At 44.1% G+C, this 19,554-nt stretch overlaps 1 protein-coding gene across 1 annotated transcript in view; it reads right to left on the bottom strand.

Moving 5' to 3' along the window:
• LOC124775238 (synaptic vesicle glycoprotein 2A-like) overlaps nucleotides 1-19,554 on the bottom strand; it is a 125,721-nt gene that overhangs the window by 32,023 nt on the left and 74,144 nt on the right. The window contains exons 5-7 of the mRNA XM_047250079.1: nucleotides 19,297-19,418; nucleotides 12,879-13,123; nucleotides 2,520-2,725 (exon numbers count right to left, since the gene is read on the bottom strand). Coding sequence (XP_047106035.1) covers nucleotides 2,520-2,725; nucleotides 12,879-13,123; nucleotides 19,297-19,418 — 573 coding nt within the window. The remainder of the gene's footprint in view (nucleotides 1-2,519; nucleotides 2,726-12,878; nucleotides 13,124-19,296; nucleotides 19,419-19,554) is intronic.

Here is a 19,554-nt window from a genome sequence, read left to right as displayed (position 1 = left end):
GCATTTAAAGATGGCCGCACAAATGTGCATGATGAACAACGGAGTGGGCGTCCTTCGGTCGTCAATGAAAGTTTGGTGCAGGAAGTGGACAATAAGGTGAGAGAAAACAGACGCTTTACGATGTCCTTCTTGCGGGATGGCTTTCCTAATGTTTCTCGTAGTGTTTTGTATGGCATTGTGACCGAGCACTTGAATTACCGGAAATTGTGCGCACGTTGGGTACCGAAAATGTTGACGGATGTGCCAAAACCAAACGTTTAGACAGTGCATTGACTTTCCTTGAGCGGTACCACAACGACGGTGATGATTTCTTAAGCCAAATTGTTACGGGCGATGGAACACGGGTGGCCTACGTCACACCAGAATCAAAGCAACAGTCCACGCAAGTTGAGCAAGGGCATTGTTTTGCTGCAAGACAATGCCCATCCGCATGTGGCGAATCAGACCGAAGATCTCATCACATCTTTTCGATGGGAAACTCTAGATCATCCTACGTGCAGCACCGATTTTGCGCCCAGTGCCTACCATCTGTTCCTGCACTTGAAGAAACACCTGGGCGGTCAGCATCTTCAACACGATGACGAAGTCAAAACTGTGGTGATGCAGTGGTTAACAAGTCAGCTGGCAGACTTCTATAAGGAGGGTATTCAAAAACTGGTACAACGTTATGACAAGTGCCTCAGTAGTGGCGGAAATTATGTAGAAAAGTAGATTAAGGTACAGGCTTTCATGTAAAAATAAAATTATTGAGATATCTTAGCACGTATTTTTTAACGGTACTCACTTAAAAAAACACGCCTCGTACTTAAACCTAGCTAACCTAAGGACATCAGACACGTCCACGCCAGAGGCAGGATTCCGACCTGCGACCGTAACAGTCTCGCGGTTCCGGACTGAAGCGCCTATAACCGCTCGGCCACCGCGGCCGGCACTATTAGTGGTACAGCGTACCCTCAGTCACGCAACGTAGCATGAGGAGTAAGTACGAGGTGCATTCAAGTTCTAAGGCCTCCGATTTTTTTTCTCCGGACTGGAAAGAGATAGAAACATGCGCATTGTTTTAAAATGAGGCCGCGTTCATTGTCAATACGTCCCAGAGATGGCAGCACCGTAAGGCAGATGGAATTTTACCGCCAGCGGCGAGAATGAGAACTATTTTACATACTTAAAATGGCGACGTTTTCCTTACTTGAACAGCGTGCAATCATTCGTTTTCTGAATTTGCGTGGAGTGAAACCAATTGAAATTCATCGACAGTTGAAGGAGACATGTGGTGATGGAGTTATGGATGTGTCAAAAGTGCGTTCGTGGGTGCGACAGTTTAATGAAGGCAGAACATCGTGTGACAACAAACTGAAACAACCTCGGGCTCTCACAAGCCCGTCTAACGACATGATCGAGAAAGTGGAGAGAATTGTTTTGGGGGATCGCCGAATGACTGTTGAACAGATCGCCTCCAGAGTTGGCATTTCTGTGGGTTCTGTGCACACAATCCTGCATGACGACCTGAAAATGCGAAAAGTGTCATCCAGGTGGGTGACATGAATGCTGACGGACGACCACACGGCTGCCCATGTGGCATGTTGCCAAGCAATGTTGACGCGCAACGACAGCACGAATGGGACTTTCTTTTCGTCGGTTGTGACAATGGATGAGACGTGGATGCCATTTTTCAATCCAGAAACAAAGCACCAGTCAGCTCAATGGAAGCACACAGATTCACCGCCACCAAAAAAATTTCGGGTAACCGCCAGTGCTGAAAAAATGATGGTGTCCATGTTCTGGGACAGCGAGGGCGTAATCCTTACCCATTGCGTTCCAAAGGGCACTACGGTAACAGGTACATCGTACGAAAATGTTTTGAAGAACAAATTCCTTCCTGCACTGCAACAAAGACGTCCGGGAAGGGCAGCACGTGTGCTGTTTCACCAAGACAACGCACCTCCACATCGAGCTAACGTTACGCAACAGTTTCTTCGTGATAACAACTTTGAAGTGATTCCTCATGCTCCCTACTCACCTGACCTGGCTCCTTGTGACTTTTGGCTTTTTCCAACAATGAAAGACACTCTCCGTGGCTGCACATTCACCAGCCGTGCTGCTATTGCCTCAGCGATTTTCCAATGGTCAAAACAGACTCCTAAAGAAGCCTTCGCCGCTGCCATGGAATCATGGCGTCAGCGTTGTGAAAAATGTGTACGTCTGCTGGGCGATTACGTCGAGAAGTAACGCCAGTTTCATCGATTTCGGGTGAGTAGTTAATTAGAAAAAAATCGGAGGCCTTAGAACTTGAATGCACCTCGTATGTAGATGTAAATACCACTTGGAACAGGCACTGACTAGTATTAATCATTTTATTAAATACTCCCAGATCTTCGTGTTTACTCGGCGCCTGTGCCCCAATATTTCAGTTCTGATCGACATGAAGGTCAAGATACCTTCAGTTAGTTTCATGTCCTTTATACAATTTCTTTTGACTTTCATTAATTTTGCAAGCAGTATCTGGGAGTACAACGCACCATGCGAAGATGGCGAAGTCGATGACGCAGACGGCGGCGAGGTTACAGGCGTGCTGCCGTGAGAAGAGCGGTGCCGTCTGCCGCCACATACTCTTCGCCACCTCGAGGGCCATCCGGCCGGTGCTCTTGGCGGACGTCGACAGGCCGCCAGCCTCCAGGGACGCCACCGAGGGCCGCGGCGGGCTGTCCAGCTGCAGAGACCGCACCTGCACACCGACCACCACACTGCTGCAAATCTACTGAATATCGATATTCCACAAGATTATTCACCAATCGTGTACTTCCTAATAAGTTTCACTACTCATATTGTTTCTTTCCGTCAGAAGTCAATGTTTTTATCAGTCATTTTCATATTCTGGGTCTGGTGTTGGATAGTCCTTGCTGGAATATAAATAATGGAACGAGTAAATCACATTTGGGACACTGAGTTTGCAACGGTACTTTCGCGTTCTTGTCAATATGGTACCAGAACGTTTAAGTAAAGACGGAAGATCCGCGATTCGGAATGTCAGAACTGTGTAGAAAGTAGCGGCAGGAACACCACCACAAAATTACGCAGCACTAACACTCCAAACCATCGACTCTCGGAGAGAGATTTTAACCGTGTACAGCATAATGGTAAAGTATCGAACTATTTTTCTCCGAAGCATACAGTTTGGGGGAAAAGCAGTGAGAATAATTACTTTTGGAAACCTTTTATCAGACAAAGCCTGTTATAACAATAAACTGTTTCGGTTAATAAAACGGCCGCCAGCCCAAATCGGGCACAGTGTCTACATAAAAAGATGAAGTCAATTTTCGACACTGAATAAATAACTACTTTCACTTACTACGTAATTTAAACACAACCACTTAATTTCCATTTACTACAGTCACTTGGCAGTAAGTACTATTAATCCCGCTTTCTGTTACTTATGGAATTTATCACTATACTTCAGTAATTATTTAAAGAAGACACACATATTTTTCGACAAGGATACAAAAAAAAAATGTTTAACTTATAGCTATCATTCATATGACCAAAACTATTATTTAACACGACTAAATTTCATTTCTTTACGACTGTTATTTGTTAACGTTTTGCTAACACCAATATTTGTCTCGCTTTCTTTGACATGGAAAAGCAACACGAACAATTACTGTTAAGATTGTTGCAGTTAAACAGTTATGTTACTTTACTTTCAGAAATGCTATTGAAAACTTACCCTCATGGTCACGCAAAGCGGTGGCCCTTAAACTGATATATGCAAACTTTAGTATTTAATAATGATTTTCAGAATTTACTACCAAAACTATACTATTGCCAGTAATTTACTATTATTCAAGCTTCAATAAACAGCAGGATACTCGGAATAAATTCGTTTAGGTAAGGACCCTACTGAGGAAAATGAAATAGGAAAGTTAAGGTTAAACACAAAGGTACATTTAACACTTATATTCCACTAATTGAAGAAGGATGGTTCATATTGTGGTACACTTCTAAATAAAGTACTTTGCCTGTTACTGATGTCGAAGGTGGCGAGAGGCGGTGCTGCGTAATAACATTGCGCAGGTACGGCTCTTGATGTACATAGCTCTGTCTTCCTCTTGGTGGCGACGATAAAATTGCAAATTTCTTAGCTATTAATTTATTGCCGTACTGCGCCAATCATGTAGAACACGTCCGAGGCCAAAACCCAGTCTTGCAGGTAAATTCGGGGCCTCTAGTGCTTGACCAACGTAATGCGTGTTCACCAATTGCAGGGCAGCTACCGACTGTGTGAGCCACTTGCGCGCCAATTCTCACTCGTGCGCCCCACCACCTTTTCCATTCCATCACAGAACGGAGTTCCGTTCTACCTATGATCCCTACACCTTTTCAATTTACACTTCTGCTTACAAAAACCCTAAGTATGAACCATCTACAATTGCATGACAGCATATACATACAAAATTGACATAATTCATTGCAGTTGTACTTGAAATATTACATAATTATTTACAAAATATGTTTTAATACATATATTCCACATACGTCAAAGAGGTCATTTTAAACAGATAAACTACATTTAACAAAAGCTTACTCTCGTTATAGTATTTGCTTAATTTTTCAAAATTATTACGGAACAAAAAAAATTTTAATATACAGATTAATGGCAGTATTGTAAATACAATAGCATTACATAGTCGAAAGACAGAAAAACAAGGCTGGGAATACAACCAATTTTCATCACAGTTACACAATACACAGACAGCTGCAAAGTTGCTTCGACGTGGCTGACTTACGATGCGCCGGCACTGCAGCTCGCTTGGGGCGAGGGACTGTGTTTGGCAGAGTGGGTGATGGAAAAAAGGAGACAGGGATCGTGAGAGATGGTGTGGGAGGGTCACTGACGACTGGGAGGGAGAAGCAGCATTGGGAATGTAACACTGGTAACTTTGTTCTGGCCACAAGCAAGGGGATTTGAGCACAGCGCACGGCGATGTGGAGAAGTGAGCTGGAGTGGAAGATGGAACGGAGGGGGAGGGATACTGTGGAGATGGGAGTGTGAGTGAAGGCTGAGTGCAGTTATGGTCATGGTGCAGTCTTTCAAGGGGGTGTAAACATTTCTAATTATGCTACCTCGCCAATTTACACCAGATTCACAGAGCGCCCTGGTCGATTTCGAGGGACTGACTGTACTGTCTTTTTGTTTGTTTCATTTGCTCTGTGTATATATCTTTGATGGTTTAGAATATTTATTTTTTGTTCTATAGCATAAAAGGTAACTTTTTTTGCATTATTGATGTTGCTACACGAAGCTCTTTTAAGTGAGTAGCCGGCCGGGGTGCCGAGCGGTTCTAGGCGCTACAGTCTGGAGCCGCGCGACCGCTACGGTCGCAGGTTCGAATCCTGCCTCGGGCATGGATGTGTGTGATGTCCTTAGGTTAATTAGGTTTAAGTAGTTCTAAGTTCTGGGGGACTAATGACCTCAGCAGTTAAGTCCCATAGTGCTCAGAGCCATTTGAACCATTTTTTTAAAGTGAGTATGCAAAAGTATCGATGTATCAAATTTTTAATCATTGATGCGATTCAGCAACTGTATAAATTTGAAGAGGTTGAGAAAATTCAGCCAACCAGTTGTAAACCAAAGGTTCATTTAGCCCTTTGGTTTGCAACTGGTTGGCTGACTTTTTTCAACCTCTTCGTATCAATGTATGTTTGATTCTCTTTGTAATGCTTTTGTGAAATGCGCTGTGTGAAAACAAAACACGCAACATGCAGCACTGTTGTATGAACTGTGATGCGAGAACGATATCGATAGATGGCAGTCGAATAAAGATGTTGAATGGGTGTGCAGCGTTGTGGCGTGCACGCGTGTGTTTTGTATTTGTGCTGGACGGAAGCGCACTAATATCCATGACCACATTCTTATTGTTCGGTCACGTTATAACTAAATTTTTACGCGGATGTTACGAAACAAAATGTTATACTATGAATACTGTGAATTTCAATGAGTACTACAAACTGTAGTGACAATGCTTAGGCGGATGGATTGTGATTGTCGTGCTTAGAGCCGAACTGTTTTGCACGAACTAACATACGTTGAACTTATTATCTCGTGTGTAACTTAATGAACTGCTGCGCGCGCTTAAACATTAACTGTCGCCGTGGAAAGTATTCAACCGTTTGTTACGTGTGGTGCTGTTTTTCGCCATAACTGCATTTCGCGATCGTAATTAATAAAAGCGGACAGACTAACTTTCCGATCGGCGAGTAAAATGTGCAATGTTTACTGTTTTAAAACTGTGTACGGGACGTTAGAATCAGAAATGTGTGTGTGGAGAACTTTGTTCAAAAAATGTTCAAATGTGTGTGAAATCTTACGGGATAACTGCTAAGGTCATCAGTCCCTAAGCTTACACACTACTTAACCTAAATTATCCTAAGGACAAACACACACACCCATGCCCGAGGGAGGACTCGAACCTCCGCCGGGACCAGTCGCACAGTCCATGACTGCAGCGCCCATGACCGCTCGGCTAATCCCGCGCGGCGAGAACATTGTAGTCGTACACATACGAACGTTAAGTTACACAGCAACAATTACATCTACCGACCTGTGACCAAAGAAATGACACCGAAGACGATATTACCGCCTGGAGAACAATATTCCGTGCAAGAGGACAATCCATTGTAATTTCATGACAGATGGAGCCACAATAACTACGCCACCAGTATCATCTAACCGCCGTCGACGCCACTGCGCCACAAGCGCGGACACTGGTAAGCTGTATCGTCAAGCACTCTTCCCCTGTAAAGACTTCAAACATTTCGTATAGACTCAATTGTAATTTCTCTCTCTTTTGTGACATTCTAAATGTTTGCTTTCCTTAGAAGTAAATGTAATTTTAGTGAACCGTGTTTACTATATATTGTTAACACACTACCGATAGCATTACTGCTGTTTATTTTCTCTGTTTTATTCCTTTATTTTATTGCACTTGTTATTGCATGTGTTTTACGTTCTTTTGGAGGGATGTTTTTTATGTGTATTCTTATCAGGTGCATTTGCATGTTTGTTGTGGTATGTGCTAGCCCGCGTAAGTTGTGGTGTCCGCCATTAATTTCTGAGCGCCGACCAGTCACAGCTAGGCGGTACGTCCACTGTTGGTGGAAGGCACGCTATAGGTGGGAAGTATGAATATGACAGCTCTCAACTACGTAAATTATGTTCAAATTCAATGAGACGTCATATTACGACACTCATAACCAAATGTGAGTGTATTTGGCTTTTATTGTTATAAATAAACAAATTTATAGCCATTTCCTAAATTATTTACGAATTTATCTACGGGAGCTTTCGTGTCTCACGTTCTTTTGGCGTTTGTTGCCAAACTCTAACGTGGTTACTTCCGTTAAGTCTGGAACCAAAATGCGTTCTTTTGAGTTTAAACAATCGAAATGCACGGCCAAAATTGCGCAAAGTGCATCTCTGAGAATCCTTTTCTTCACGAATGGCTCAGTTCGTGATAAGTCTAGGTAACACAGCATGGTGTGGCTTAATTTCTTTACACTACTGAGTCATTTATTTCAAACGAGCTAGTGCATATCCGATAGCCTGTGCCCTCTGGATCTTTGTCCTCATAACCAACGTCGCACTGTCATGTACGAGTAGATCCTTGAATCCAGCAATTTGCTTGGCCTCAATTTCTGCTAGACCCTGATCCACAACCACCCCACCGCAGCTCTAACCTCTCACACTACAGTCACACCTGCCTCTCCAAAGTTGCCTGTGTTCGAACTTTCTCTATCAGTCCACTCAATCCCTTCACTGCGCACTGCGCAAAACTCCCTCTGCCTGCAGTCGGAAGGACCTCACCAGCGCTACAGTTCCGTCCCATCCCATCCCGGCCGTCAGCTACCCTTCTCGAACCCTGTCCGCAGTGCGTGGTCTCGCGGTCGCGTTCTCGCTTCCCGAGCACGGGGTCCCGGGTTAGATTCGCGGCGGGGTCAGGAATTTTCACCTGCCTCGAAATATCTGGGTGTTTGTGTTTTCCTCATCATTTCATCATCATTCATGAAAGTGGCAAGATTGGACTCAGCAAAGGTTGGGAATTTGTACGGGCGCTGATAACCACACAGATGAGCGCCCCACAAACCAAACATCATCATCATCTTCTCCAACCCACCCTTCTACTCTCCGTCTCACTTCTGCACCTCTCCCTCTCTATGCTACACAACCCTCACCTCATTTGAGGTGCAGTGTGTTCTGCCAGGGAATACAGCCATGCCTCTATTGGTATATAATGGAACCATTGTATTAGGACAGGTTTTTAAAGCAGATCTAAAGATTGTCATACTGAGTGAAACAGGTAGTCTAATGATCTAACAGCTTTGTAATCATAGATGGAAATAAAGAAATTTTTTCTGTTCCAATTTTAGTTCGATCCTCTCAAATACATTGCGCAAAACCTTTCGTACCGTAAAAGTACGCAAACATCAAATGTAGAGGGGATAGTATATCTGTACGTTTTATAAACTGAAGTTCTCCGCTGTGTTTTTCTGTGCATATTAAGGCTACTCTCAGAAACTGCGGTAGGGATTGTGATGTGATTTTCAATACTGGATAGACTAATTCACAAGGAAAGTTTGTGTGCATAATTTTTAAATTTTCGTGCACATTGGCAGAACTGTGACGAATTAAAATCACACCACAGCGTTTTTCTGTCTTTGCGAATGTTAATCTCAGTGATTGCTGTAGGCATTTTGATACGGTTCTCTTTAATATATGTACAGTGATTCAGAAAAACCGTTTCCAAACTGACATGACACGCCAGGCATACAACAAGGATCAGTAATCACATACGAACCGAGGCTCGCTAAGGCCATCTGGGGTTTCTAAATGGCGTTGCCGTTATTTACTCACATGCTACTAAAGGACGTCCACTACAGATGTTTAAAGTTTTGTCCTAATGCATCGAGACACGTCTAACATCGACTCTCTCAAAGGCACTTGATGTATTTCGAAGACATCCTACTGCCACAACAATCATGCCCATTAGGTCCTCCGGCATGTAATAGATGTCTCATACATAAAGCCCTTCAGATACCCCTACAGTAAAAAAGCGACTGAGGATGGATCGGGTAATTGTGGTGGCCATGCGACTGGCCCACTGCTAACAATACAGCGGCTGGGAAAGGTTGCCTGCAGATGTGCCCTCACTTGTCTGCTGAAATGAGCAACGCCTCCTTCGTGCTGAAATCGAATGCGGCGACGAATAGACACGGAAACATCATTCACGATGTCCGGCAGAACCTCTCACAGAAATATGAGATACCAGAATGTACGGCCCAATCAAACAGTCTCCGACGATGTCAGCCCAACGTTATGGGTAAATTTGCGTTGTGAGGCACGCTCATTTGTAGCACATCCGCCCACATGTGTAGATTTTGAAAGTTCATCACACCCTCGAATGAGAACGCAGCCTCATTGTTGAAGAAAAAACTCGTTGTGAAGCTTCGATCTGCAGCGGATTCCTGCAGAAACCATCGCGCAAATCCCATGCGCGTGTTGTAGTCCCCTGGGTGCAAGGCCTCAACGCGTTGGAAATGAGACGGATGTAATCCTTCGTTATCCACAATGAGCCCGACGAAGGGTTGGGGGATATCAGTGGCGCGGGATACACCTCGTGTACTAACACTTTCTTCCACAGCAGCTGTCGATCTTGTTGGCAACCAGGATCCGGCTGGTGCACATGGAACGAACTGGTTTCGCACATTCGGTGATGCAGGACGGCGAATAAGTATAGCATGGCATCTTTCTATTCGGTTATTTCACACGATACAATCGCACGGGTTCTCGTCCATAACAGTTGGCCGCGTCATAAATGAAATGCATCTCAGCCATTTCATAGTACATACAGCTGGCCATGCTAGCAACGCTTCCACTGCCTGAATGGCGACCGTCTCCGTGCGCTCCATCCGTGTTTGTCCAGTAACGCCCTCTCGTGGGATTTGCAATCCTCAAATTCTATGTGATTACTGATCCTTGTTGTAGACCCGATGTGCCATATCAGTTTGTAAGCTTTTATTATGTAATTTATCATCGTTACGCCAAACAGTCCGTCTGGTCGCAGATACTTAATGTTATACTTGCGAAGCCGGGATTGCTCGGTAGGGTTAATGTGCAGATCATAATGACATGGCAATCGTTATTGCAAAGAACTGTTCGCGGTTTGTAGACTTATTTGCACATTATACTCGTAAATACCAAAAATATTGTTACAGTAATCACAATGTAGTTTTATTTACTGGGAACTCATAAGCTATCTACAACTACATATTCAAACATACCCCACAAGCTACTGCATCGAGCCGCCGACAGTTTGCAGAGTGCCGTTAGATACACAGCTCTATTTCTTTCTCAACAAATCTGTGTAGGACCACTGTTCAGCAGAAATGGAATATCATACTCGTGGTACATAATGACGAACCGTAGGGAAAGTTCCGAACATTAAATACTGTTGAGTTGATAGGAGGCTGAAAAAAAAAACAATGGTATCTGTATTACTAAACGTTTAACTCGGTTCATGGCACTCAACAACTGTTGCAAGTGGTGTATCTAACGGCTTCCAGGGGCAACAAAAACTTTATTTTCAAATTTTCTTATTATTAGCGATCTAATTTAAAAATAAAAAATGCTGTTATGATCTACTAATTAGGAGGTATAAAACTATGTTCAAGGATCATCACAGTAAGACAAGTATAACAGTTTGAAACTTTGTATATGCCTTGAGGCAATGTAACTCATGACATGCAAATTACCCCGACTGTATTAATGAAGGATTTGAAAATCCGAGCATTTAGCTACTTCAAGCCAACTATACATAATTTGAAACAAATTCTAATCTTTTTCTCGCATTCGTGCTGTATGTTAAATATTTAACTTATTTGTAGGGTAATCACAAGGCATGGCATGGGAGTTCTATTCTTTAGAGAATCTGGGGTTCACTGGTTGATAATACACTGTCAGTCACATTGATTTTACATCTTGTCAGAAGCCTGAATAACTACTTTTGCTGGGTGGACCGCTGCGATACGTGCAGGAAGCGAGGCAGTGAGGATCTGGATCCAGTGCCGTGGCCAGCTGCGCTACATTTCTCGATTGACGATTCATGGCACGTACAACCGATCGAAGTGATCCCTAAAGTTCTCGATTTCTTTTAAATCCGGGGACTTTGGTGACAAGGGGTACGGTAAACTCACCCTGGTGCTCTTCGAACCACCTACCTACACTGCGAGCCGTTGACACCCTGAATTGGTCTGCTGGTAGATGCCATCATGCCGAGGAAAAAGAAGCTGCATGTAAGCATAGACATGGTCCTCAAGGATTGATGCACACGTGTTGGTCCACTGTGCCTTCTAGAATGACGAGATCACCCAGGAAACGGCACCAAAACATTCACCAGACCATAAACCTTCCTCCTCCCCCTTCCTTTCTGGAGCCTTCCCGAAAACCCGCAAACAACTATCAGTCTGATGAAGCATAAAATGTGATTCATCTGGAAAGACCACCTGCTGCCCTTGGTTCACGTCCAGTTGCGGTATTTGCGTGCAAATTCCAGTCTTCGTGGTCGATGAACAGTAGTAGTCAAATGGTTCAAATGGCTCTGAGCACTATGGGACTTAACATCTGAGGTCATCAGTCCCCTAGACTTAGAACTACTTAAACCTAACGACATCATACACACCCATGCCCGAGGCAGGGTTCTAACCGGCGTCCTTAGCAGAAGAGTGGTTCCGGACTGAACCGTCTAGAACCACTCGGCCACAGCGGCCGGCGAACAGTAGTGATCATGGGTGCCTGAGCAAGGCGCCTGCTGTGAAGACCCATACGCTGGTCACTGAGGAGACACTGTTGGTTTCCCCTTGGTTCATCTCGGTGGTTAGTTTCTCAACAGTTTCACTTTTATTCGCCCATACACATCTCCAAAGCCGTCGTTCATCCTTGTCATCTATAGCCTGTGGTGCACCACAGTTGACTCGGTACCAATTTTGGGTAGCGCCATTTTGCCATGCACAGTATACTTTAACCATGCCGCCACGAGAACAGAGCTTAGCCATTTTGGAAATGTTTCCATCCTTGGGTGGAAAGCAGTGATTGTGCCCTTTTGGACGTCAGGTAAATCGCTCCATTTCCGCGTTACGACAACAGCTGCACTGTTTTCCGCGTCCCCCAACACGCTTTATATACCGTCTGCTGCTAGTGCTGCCTCCTATCGTCTGTGAGATGTTACTGCATGTCGATGTTAAACATTCGCGGTGGTCATATTAACGTTTCTGGCCGTGCGTATTGCCTTGTGTGCAACAATGATGACACATATACACACCTTTGATGACATGCAAGCATGTACGTTTGATAACTCATTTCTCACATACAGATGGCAGAAGTGAAATATTTGGTGTCATTTATAACAGTCTGGCCAAAAAAATAAAATAATTCTGATTTATTGTTCCATCTCAGTTGCACATTTTTAATTATATTACACGTTTCGAATACTCTGGATCATCTTCAGATCTAAGTAGTTGTGTCAGCAACACGTCTTTTCTACGCAGAACCACATATCAGAGTACTCTGGTAATCCAGAGCGATCTGACATGTACTCTAATTAAGAATATACAAGTGAGATGTAACAATAACTCAGAATTATCTTACTTATCAAGTCAGTTGCTGAATCTCTGAAGACGATTATGTCGACTATAGTGAAAAATTAAAGAAATGAATATTTTAGTACATTTACACCTTTTTCTCCACAAGTACTAGCGTCGCATAACAGAAACATCGGGAATGCTATTATACACGTGCAAGATTTGAAATGGCGAGAGGCGACACTCACGGGGAAGTCGAGAGGGTCCTTGCCGGTGTTGGTGGCGAAGATGAGTCGCAGCACGTCGAGCGCCTGGTGGTTGCGGCCGGTGGCGAGCAGGAACTTGGGGCTCTCCGGCAGCAGCGCCCAGATGAGCAGCGCCGCCAGCAGGCCGGGCAGCGCGCACAGCAGCAGCAGGATGCGCCACGGCCCGTACTCCAGCGGGCCCAGCGCCAGCGTCCAGTGGCTGTTGGGGATCACCAGCCACGCCAGACCTGCGGGCACGCCACGGCTCGACCGTCAACCTCCACACTGGCTCATAAAGCAATACCCGTAGCACAAGCAATCACAAATGCCGTGAATGTTCTTGTGTCATGCGACGAGCGCAATGTGAAATTTATCGGTGTGGTAGTGCAAGGCCTTTGTGGTGTGAAAATGCGACCATCCACTTTTAGGCTAATGCATCTTGTCCGACATTTCTTAGGTGGTTTGGTTATGCATATAGACCAGCTGTAACCTCTAAAACAGTGATTCCCGACCTTTCTGCGATCATTACCCCTGAGGGCGAAACGATAAAATACCTGACGGCTTACCAGAGAGGACATTATCATCGTTGATAAAGAACGTCCGTCCTCAGAGACCAAAAACAGGAAAAGTTAACGTAATATTGGTAAACTGCAGGAGTATCCAGGGCAAGGTTCCTGAATTAGTATCTCTTATTGAAGGAAATAGTGCGCATATAGTATTAGGAACGGAAAGTTGGTTAAAACCGGAAGTGAACAGTAACGAAATCCTAGACACAGAATGGAATATATACCGCAAGGATAGGATAAACGCCAATGGTGGAGGAGTATTTATAGCAGTAAAGAATTCAATAATATCCAGTGAAGTTATTAGCGAATGCGAATGTGAAATAATCTGGGTTAAGTTAAGTATCAAAGGTGGGTCAGATATGATAGTCGGATGCTTCTATAGACCACCTGCATCAGCAACCGTAGTAGTTGAGCGCCTCAGAGAGAACCTGCAGAACGTCGTGAAGAAGTTTCGTGATCATACTATTGTAATAGGGGGAGACTTCAATCTACCAGGTATAGAATGGGATAGTCACACAATCAGAACTGGAGCCAGGGACAGAGACTCTTGTGACATTATCCTGACTGCCTTGTCCGAGAATTACTTCGAGCAGATGGTTAGAGAACCAACTCGTGAAGCTAACGTTTTAGACCTCATAGCAACAAATAGACCGGAACTTTTCGACTCCGTGAATGTAGAAGAGGGTATCAGTGATCATAAGTCAGTGGTTGCATCAATGACTACAAGTGTAATAAGAAATGCCAAGAAAGGAAGGAAAATATATTTGCTTAACAAGAGTGATAGGGCACAAATCGCTGAATATCTGAGTGACCACCATCAAACGTTCATTTCTGAGGAAGAGGATGTGGAACAAAAATGGAAAAAATTCAGAAACATCGTCCAGTACGCCTTAGATAAGTTCGTACCGACTAAGGTCCAAAGCGAGGGGAAAGATCCACCGTGGTATAACAATCATGTACGAAAGGTACTACGGAAACAAAGAAAGCTTCATCATAGGTTTAAGAGTAGTCGAATCATAGCTGATAAGGAAAAGCTGAACGAAGCGAAAAAGAGCGTAAAGAGAGCAATGAGAGAAGCATTCAACGAATTCGAACATAAAACATTGGCAAACAATCTAAACAAGAACCCTAAAAAGTTTTGGTCATATGTAAAATCGGTAAGCGGATCTAAATCCCCTATTCAGTCACTCGTTGACCACGATGGCACCGAAACAGAGGACGACCGAAGAAAGGCAGAAATACTGAATTCAGTGTTCCGAAACTGTTTCACTGCGGAAAATCGTAACACGGTCCCTGACTTCAGCCGTCGCACGGACGCCAAAATGGAAAATATTGAAATAAACGATATCGGAATTGAAAAACAACTGCTATCACTTAGTAGCGGAAAAGCATCCGGACCAGACGAGATACCCTTAAGATTCTACAGTGATTATGCTAAAGAACTTGCCCCCTTTCTATCAGCAATTTATCGTAGATCGCTGGAAGAACGTAAAGTACCTAGCGACTGGAAGAAAGCGCAGGTCGTTCCCATTTTCAAGAAGGGTCATAAATCAGATGCGAATAATTATAGGCCTATTTCGCTTACGTCAATCTGTTGTAGAATAATGGAACATGTTTTGTGTTCTCGTATTATGACGTTCTTAGATAATACAAATCTCCTTCATCATAACCAACATGGATTCCGCAAACAGAGATCATGTGAAACTCAGCTCGCCCTATTTGCCCAAGAAATTCACAGTGCCGTAGACACTGGCGAGCAGATTGATGCCGTATTCCTGGACTTCAGGAAGGCATTTGATACGGTTCCGCACTTACGTTTAGTGAAAAAAATACGAGCTTACGGAATATCGGACCAGGTTTGTGATTGGATTCAGGATTTCCTAGAAGAAAGAACACAACATGTCATTCTTAACGGTTCAAAATCTGCAGATGTAGAGGTAATTTCGGGAGTACCGCAGGGAAGCGTGATAGGACCTTTATTGTTTACAATATACATAAATGACTTAGTTGACAACATCGGTAGCTCCGTGAGGCTATTTGCAGATGACACGGTTGTCTACAAGAAAGTAGCAACATCAGAAGACTCGTACGTACTCCAGGAGGACCTGCAGAGGATTAATGCATGGTGCGACAGCTGGCAGCTTTCCCTAAACGTAGATAAATGTAATATAATGCGCATACATAGGGGCAGAAATCCATTCCAGTACGATTATGCCATAGGTGGTAAATCATTGGAAGCGGTAACGACCGTAAAATACTTAGGAGTTACTATCCGGAGCGATCTGAAGTGGAATGATCACATAAAACAAATAGTGGGAAAAGCAGGCGCCAGGTTGAGACTCATAGGAAGAATTCTAAGAAAATGTGACTCATCGACGAAAGAAGTAGCTTACAAAACGCTTGTTCGTCCGATTCTTGAGTATTGCTCATCAGTATGGGACCCTTACCAGGTTGGATTAATAGAAGAGATAGACATGATCCAGCGAAAAGCAGCGCGATTCGTCATGGGGACATTTAGTCAGCGCGAGAGCGTTACGGAGATGCTGAACAAGCTCCAGTGGCGGACACTTCAAGAAAGGCGTTACGCAATACGGAGAGGTTTATTATCGAAATTACGAGAGAGCACATTCCGGGAAGAGATGGGCAACATATTACTACCGCCCACATATATCTCGCGTAATGATCACAACGAAAAGATCCGAGAAATTAGAGCAAGTACGGAGACTTACAAGCAGTCGTTCTTCCCACGCACAATTCGTGAATGGAACAGGGAAGGGGGGATCAGATAGTGGTACAATAAGTACCCTCCGCCACACACCGTAAGGTGGCTCGCGGAGTATAGATGTAGATGTAGATATTAGCTGGTACCCCTCGCCCCTCTCCTCCACGTTTAACATCAGTTCCCATCGAAACTTACGAATGAAAAAGAACTTTCTTTGAAAACATTCATTTTAAATAGATGAAAGATAAATGGTGTTAAGCTATTACAAGTGTTTTATTAAACCGTGAGACAATTACTATGACTAATTTGTGAGTTGGGTTGGGTTGTTTGGGGGAAGAGACCAAACAGCGAGGTCATCGGTCTCATCGGATTAGGGAAGGATGGAGAAGGAAGTCGGCCGTGCCCTTTCAAACGAACCAGGCATTTGCCTGGAGCGATTTAGGGAAATCACGGAAAACCTAAATCAGGAAGGCCGGACGCGGGATTGAACCGTCGTCCTCCCGAATGCGAGTCCAGTGTCTAACCACTGCGCCACCTCGCTCGGTACTAATTTGTGACAACTTCTTTTGTAGAATGGTAAAACAGTACTCAGTGCATTGCGACTGTTACCTAAACCACTTTCTCTGGAAAGAAAGCTAACTATCCACATTGAGAGTAGACACTTGTTACTAAACATGCGCGGCGCGTGGTAACCACGTGGTCTAAGACCGCTTGTCACAGTTCGCGCGGCTCCCCCTGTCAGAGGTTCGTGTCCTCCCTCGGGCATGAGTGTTTGTGTTGTCCTTAGCGTGAGTTAGTTTTAGTTAGATTAAGTAGTCTGTAAGCGTAGGCACCGATGACCTCAGCAATTTGGTCCCATAGGAACTTACCACCACCACTACCACTAAAAATGCTTCCTCTCCACCACTCCTCTCCCTAGCAGCACTTGCTTCACCCACATCCCGCATCCCTGTTCAGAACCAACCGAATGTGTGAACTACATTTAGGCCCACTCATTGTAAATGATTCCTGACATCTGAATTGGCAGAAATTGGAAGACTTCGGGCTGCCAAACCTTTGTGTCCGGCCAGTGTTAATAATAATAATAATAATAATAATAATAATAATACAGTGTAGGCCACACAGCAGTGACGTAGACGTTAGATAACTACTGTTGTGCTGTCAGTTCATTTACTGTTATGAAGTGAATAATGAATCAATATATGGTCTCTTAGAGGAACTGCCTAATACTCAAGGAGGCGTTTTCATGAGATAATATAACAATATGTGATGCATGTGTCTTAATTTTAACAGATGCGTGGAAGAAAGTACAAAGTATGTGTGTAGTGGATAGACAATGTGAGAGAGATGTTAATACATTCGTTTCACAGGCTGTAACCACCACCACAGCCTGACATGCTTTAAGGCTAGAGTCTGGAAAAAAGACGTAATTTAAGGTAACTTATGTAATCAATATTAAAGTCTTACGAAATAATGATGCTAGTAATAATTTAATTTTGTGATCGAAACACAATTGTATCCTTTTGGTTTTAACCTCCGAAAATTACATTTTATCCCTCTGGGGGTAATTACCCCCTGGTTGGGTGGTTGGGAACCACTGCTCTAAAAGGTTTCCTAACTATAAATTTATTTACGGGAGGTGACAAGTCATCGGATAACGATAAGGACATACACAGTTTTTTCGCGTACACAAGGTATAAAAGAGCTGTGCATTTGGCGGACCTTTCATTTGTACTCAGGTGACGCATGTGGAAAGGTCTCCCACGTGATTGTGGCCACACGACGGGAATCAACAGACTTTGAATGGTGGAGGCTCCACAATGGTGTAGGCTGGTTTTACATGGAATCAACTACGTCCTCTGGTCCAACTGAACCAATCGTTGACTGGAAATGGTCATGTTCGGCTGCTTGGAGACCATTTGCAGCCATTCATGGACTTCATGTCCCCAAACATGAACATTCTGAGCATTTCGAGAGAACGATTTGGCCACCCACGTCGCCTGACATTAATCGGATTAAAAACTTTTGGGACGTAATCGAGAGGTCAGTTCGTGCACAAAATCCTGCACCGGCAACAATTTTGCAATTATGGATGGCTACAGAGGCTCAATATTTTTGCAAGGGACTTCTAGCAACTTGACTCCAAGCCACGTCGTCTTGCTCCACTTCGCCCGGCAAAAGGAGGTGCGACACAATATTAGGAGGTATCCCTTGACTTTTGTTACCTCATTGTATGTTATACATAATATCACACATGTACATGAAAATGACAAATTGTCTAAATTAGCTAATCGCACGGTTTAAATAAAGATCGTTTACTTTACAGCCTTCTACGAACGATGTTTTCTCCTGTGAAGTATTTAGAGGCTGCGGATCCACACAGGAACAAGAAATAAATTTATTTATATGGTGCAGGAGTAGTTGAAAGACAGACGGCGACAGATCTGATGAATAGCGCGCACTTCCCAGCAGTTCACACTTCAAATTTCTGTTGTGCCGCTACAGGGGCGCCTATTACTCTCCTGATAAAAGATTTTTTGTTCATTTTATTTCAGACGTCTACTCACATCGCCAAGCAAACGGAGCGACCACTCGAAGTCTTCAGTGCACAGTTTGAGGTGAGATGTGTGGACAGGATGCAGTCGCAAGAACCCTAGCCAACATACGCACTGCCTTGGTTACATGTCTTTGAGTAGTTACACGAGTCAGCAATTCTCATATGGGGTTACAAAACGTGACCGACGTCTGCAGTACTGCCGTAGAATATTTACTTCCTACTGGAATCTTCACAGCGGTGAAATTGTATTGTGGAAGGAAGAACGATCATGATATGCCGTCGACAATGTGCTCACTGAAGACGGAGCACAACATCGGATTAAGGAAGCATGGGTATGGAAATCTGCCGTCTCCTTTCAAAAGAACCATCCCGGCATTTGCATTAGGTAATTTAAGGAAATCACGGAAAACCTAAATCAGCATGTTTGTACGCGCAAAATGACACTAATGAGAAAATCTGTTTTTGTTATTTCTTACGCTGAAAACGTGTTCGTTTCAATGTTCCGTACGGCAATGCAACACGTAACAGTGACTGTACGTGCCCGGTTGGCAGCCAGCAGGAGCAGCCCTTGCCTACCTGGCAGGCAGATGGTGCCCACGGCGACGGAGACGCCCAGCCAGACGACGGCCCGCGCCCTGGTCGCCAAACCGTGGAACTCGCCCAGGTACGCGAACACCACCGCTGCCGCCCCGCAGATGCTGCAAAAGGCAACGACAGCCGCTGCTTGTTACACGACTGGCATTTCTAAGTCACAGTCTGTGGTTCAGTAGTCTCCAAACAGAATATGCATCGTTGTTGACGGTGTTGGTTTACCAATGTCGTCTCCAACAAGTA

Source organism: Schistocerca piceifrons, chromosome 1, assembly GCF_021461385.2.
Source record: "Schistocerca piceifrons isolate TAMUIC-IGC-003096 chromosome 1, iqSchPice1.1, whole genome shotgun sequence".
Taxonomy (NCBI): domain Eukaryota; kingdom Metazoa; phylum Arthropoda; class Insecta; order Orthoptera; family Acrididae; genus Schistocerca; species Schistocerca piceifrons.
The sequence above is the reverse complement of the archived record's forward strand: the minus strand, read 5'-3'. Positions and strand labels throughout refer to the sequence as shown.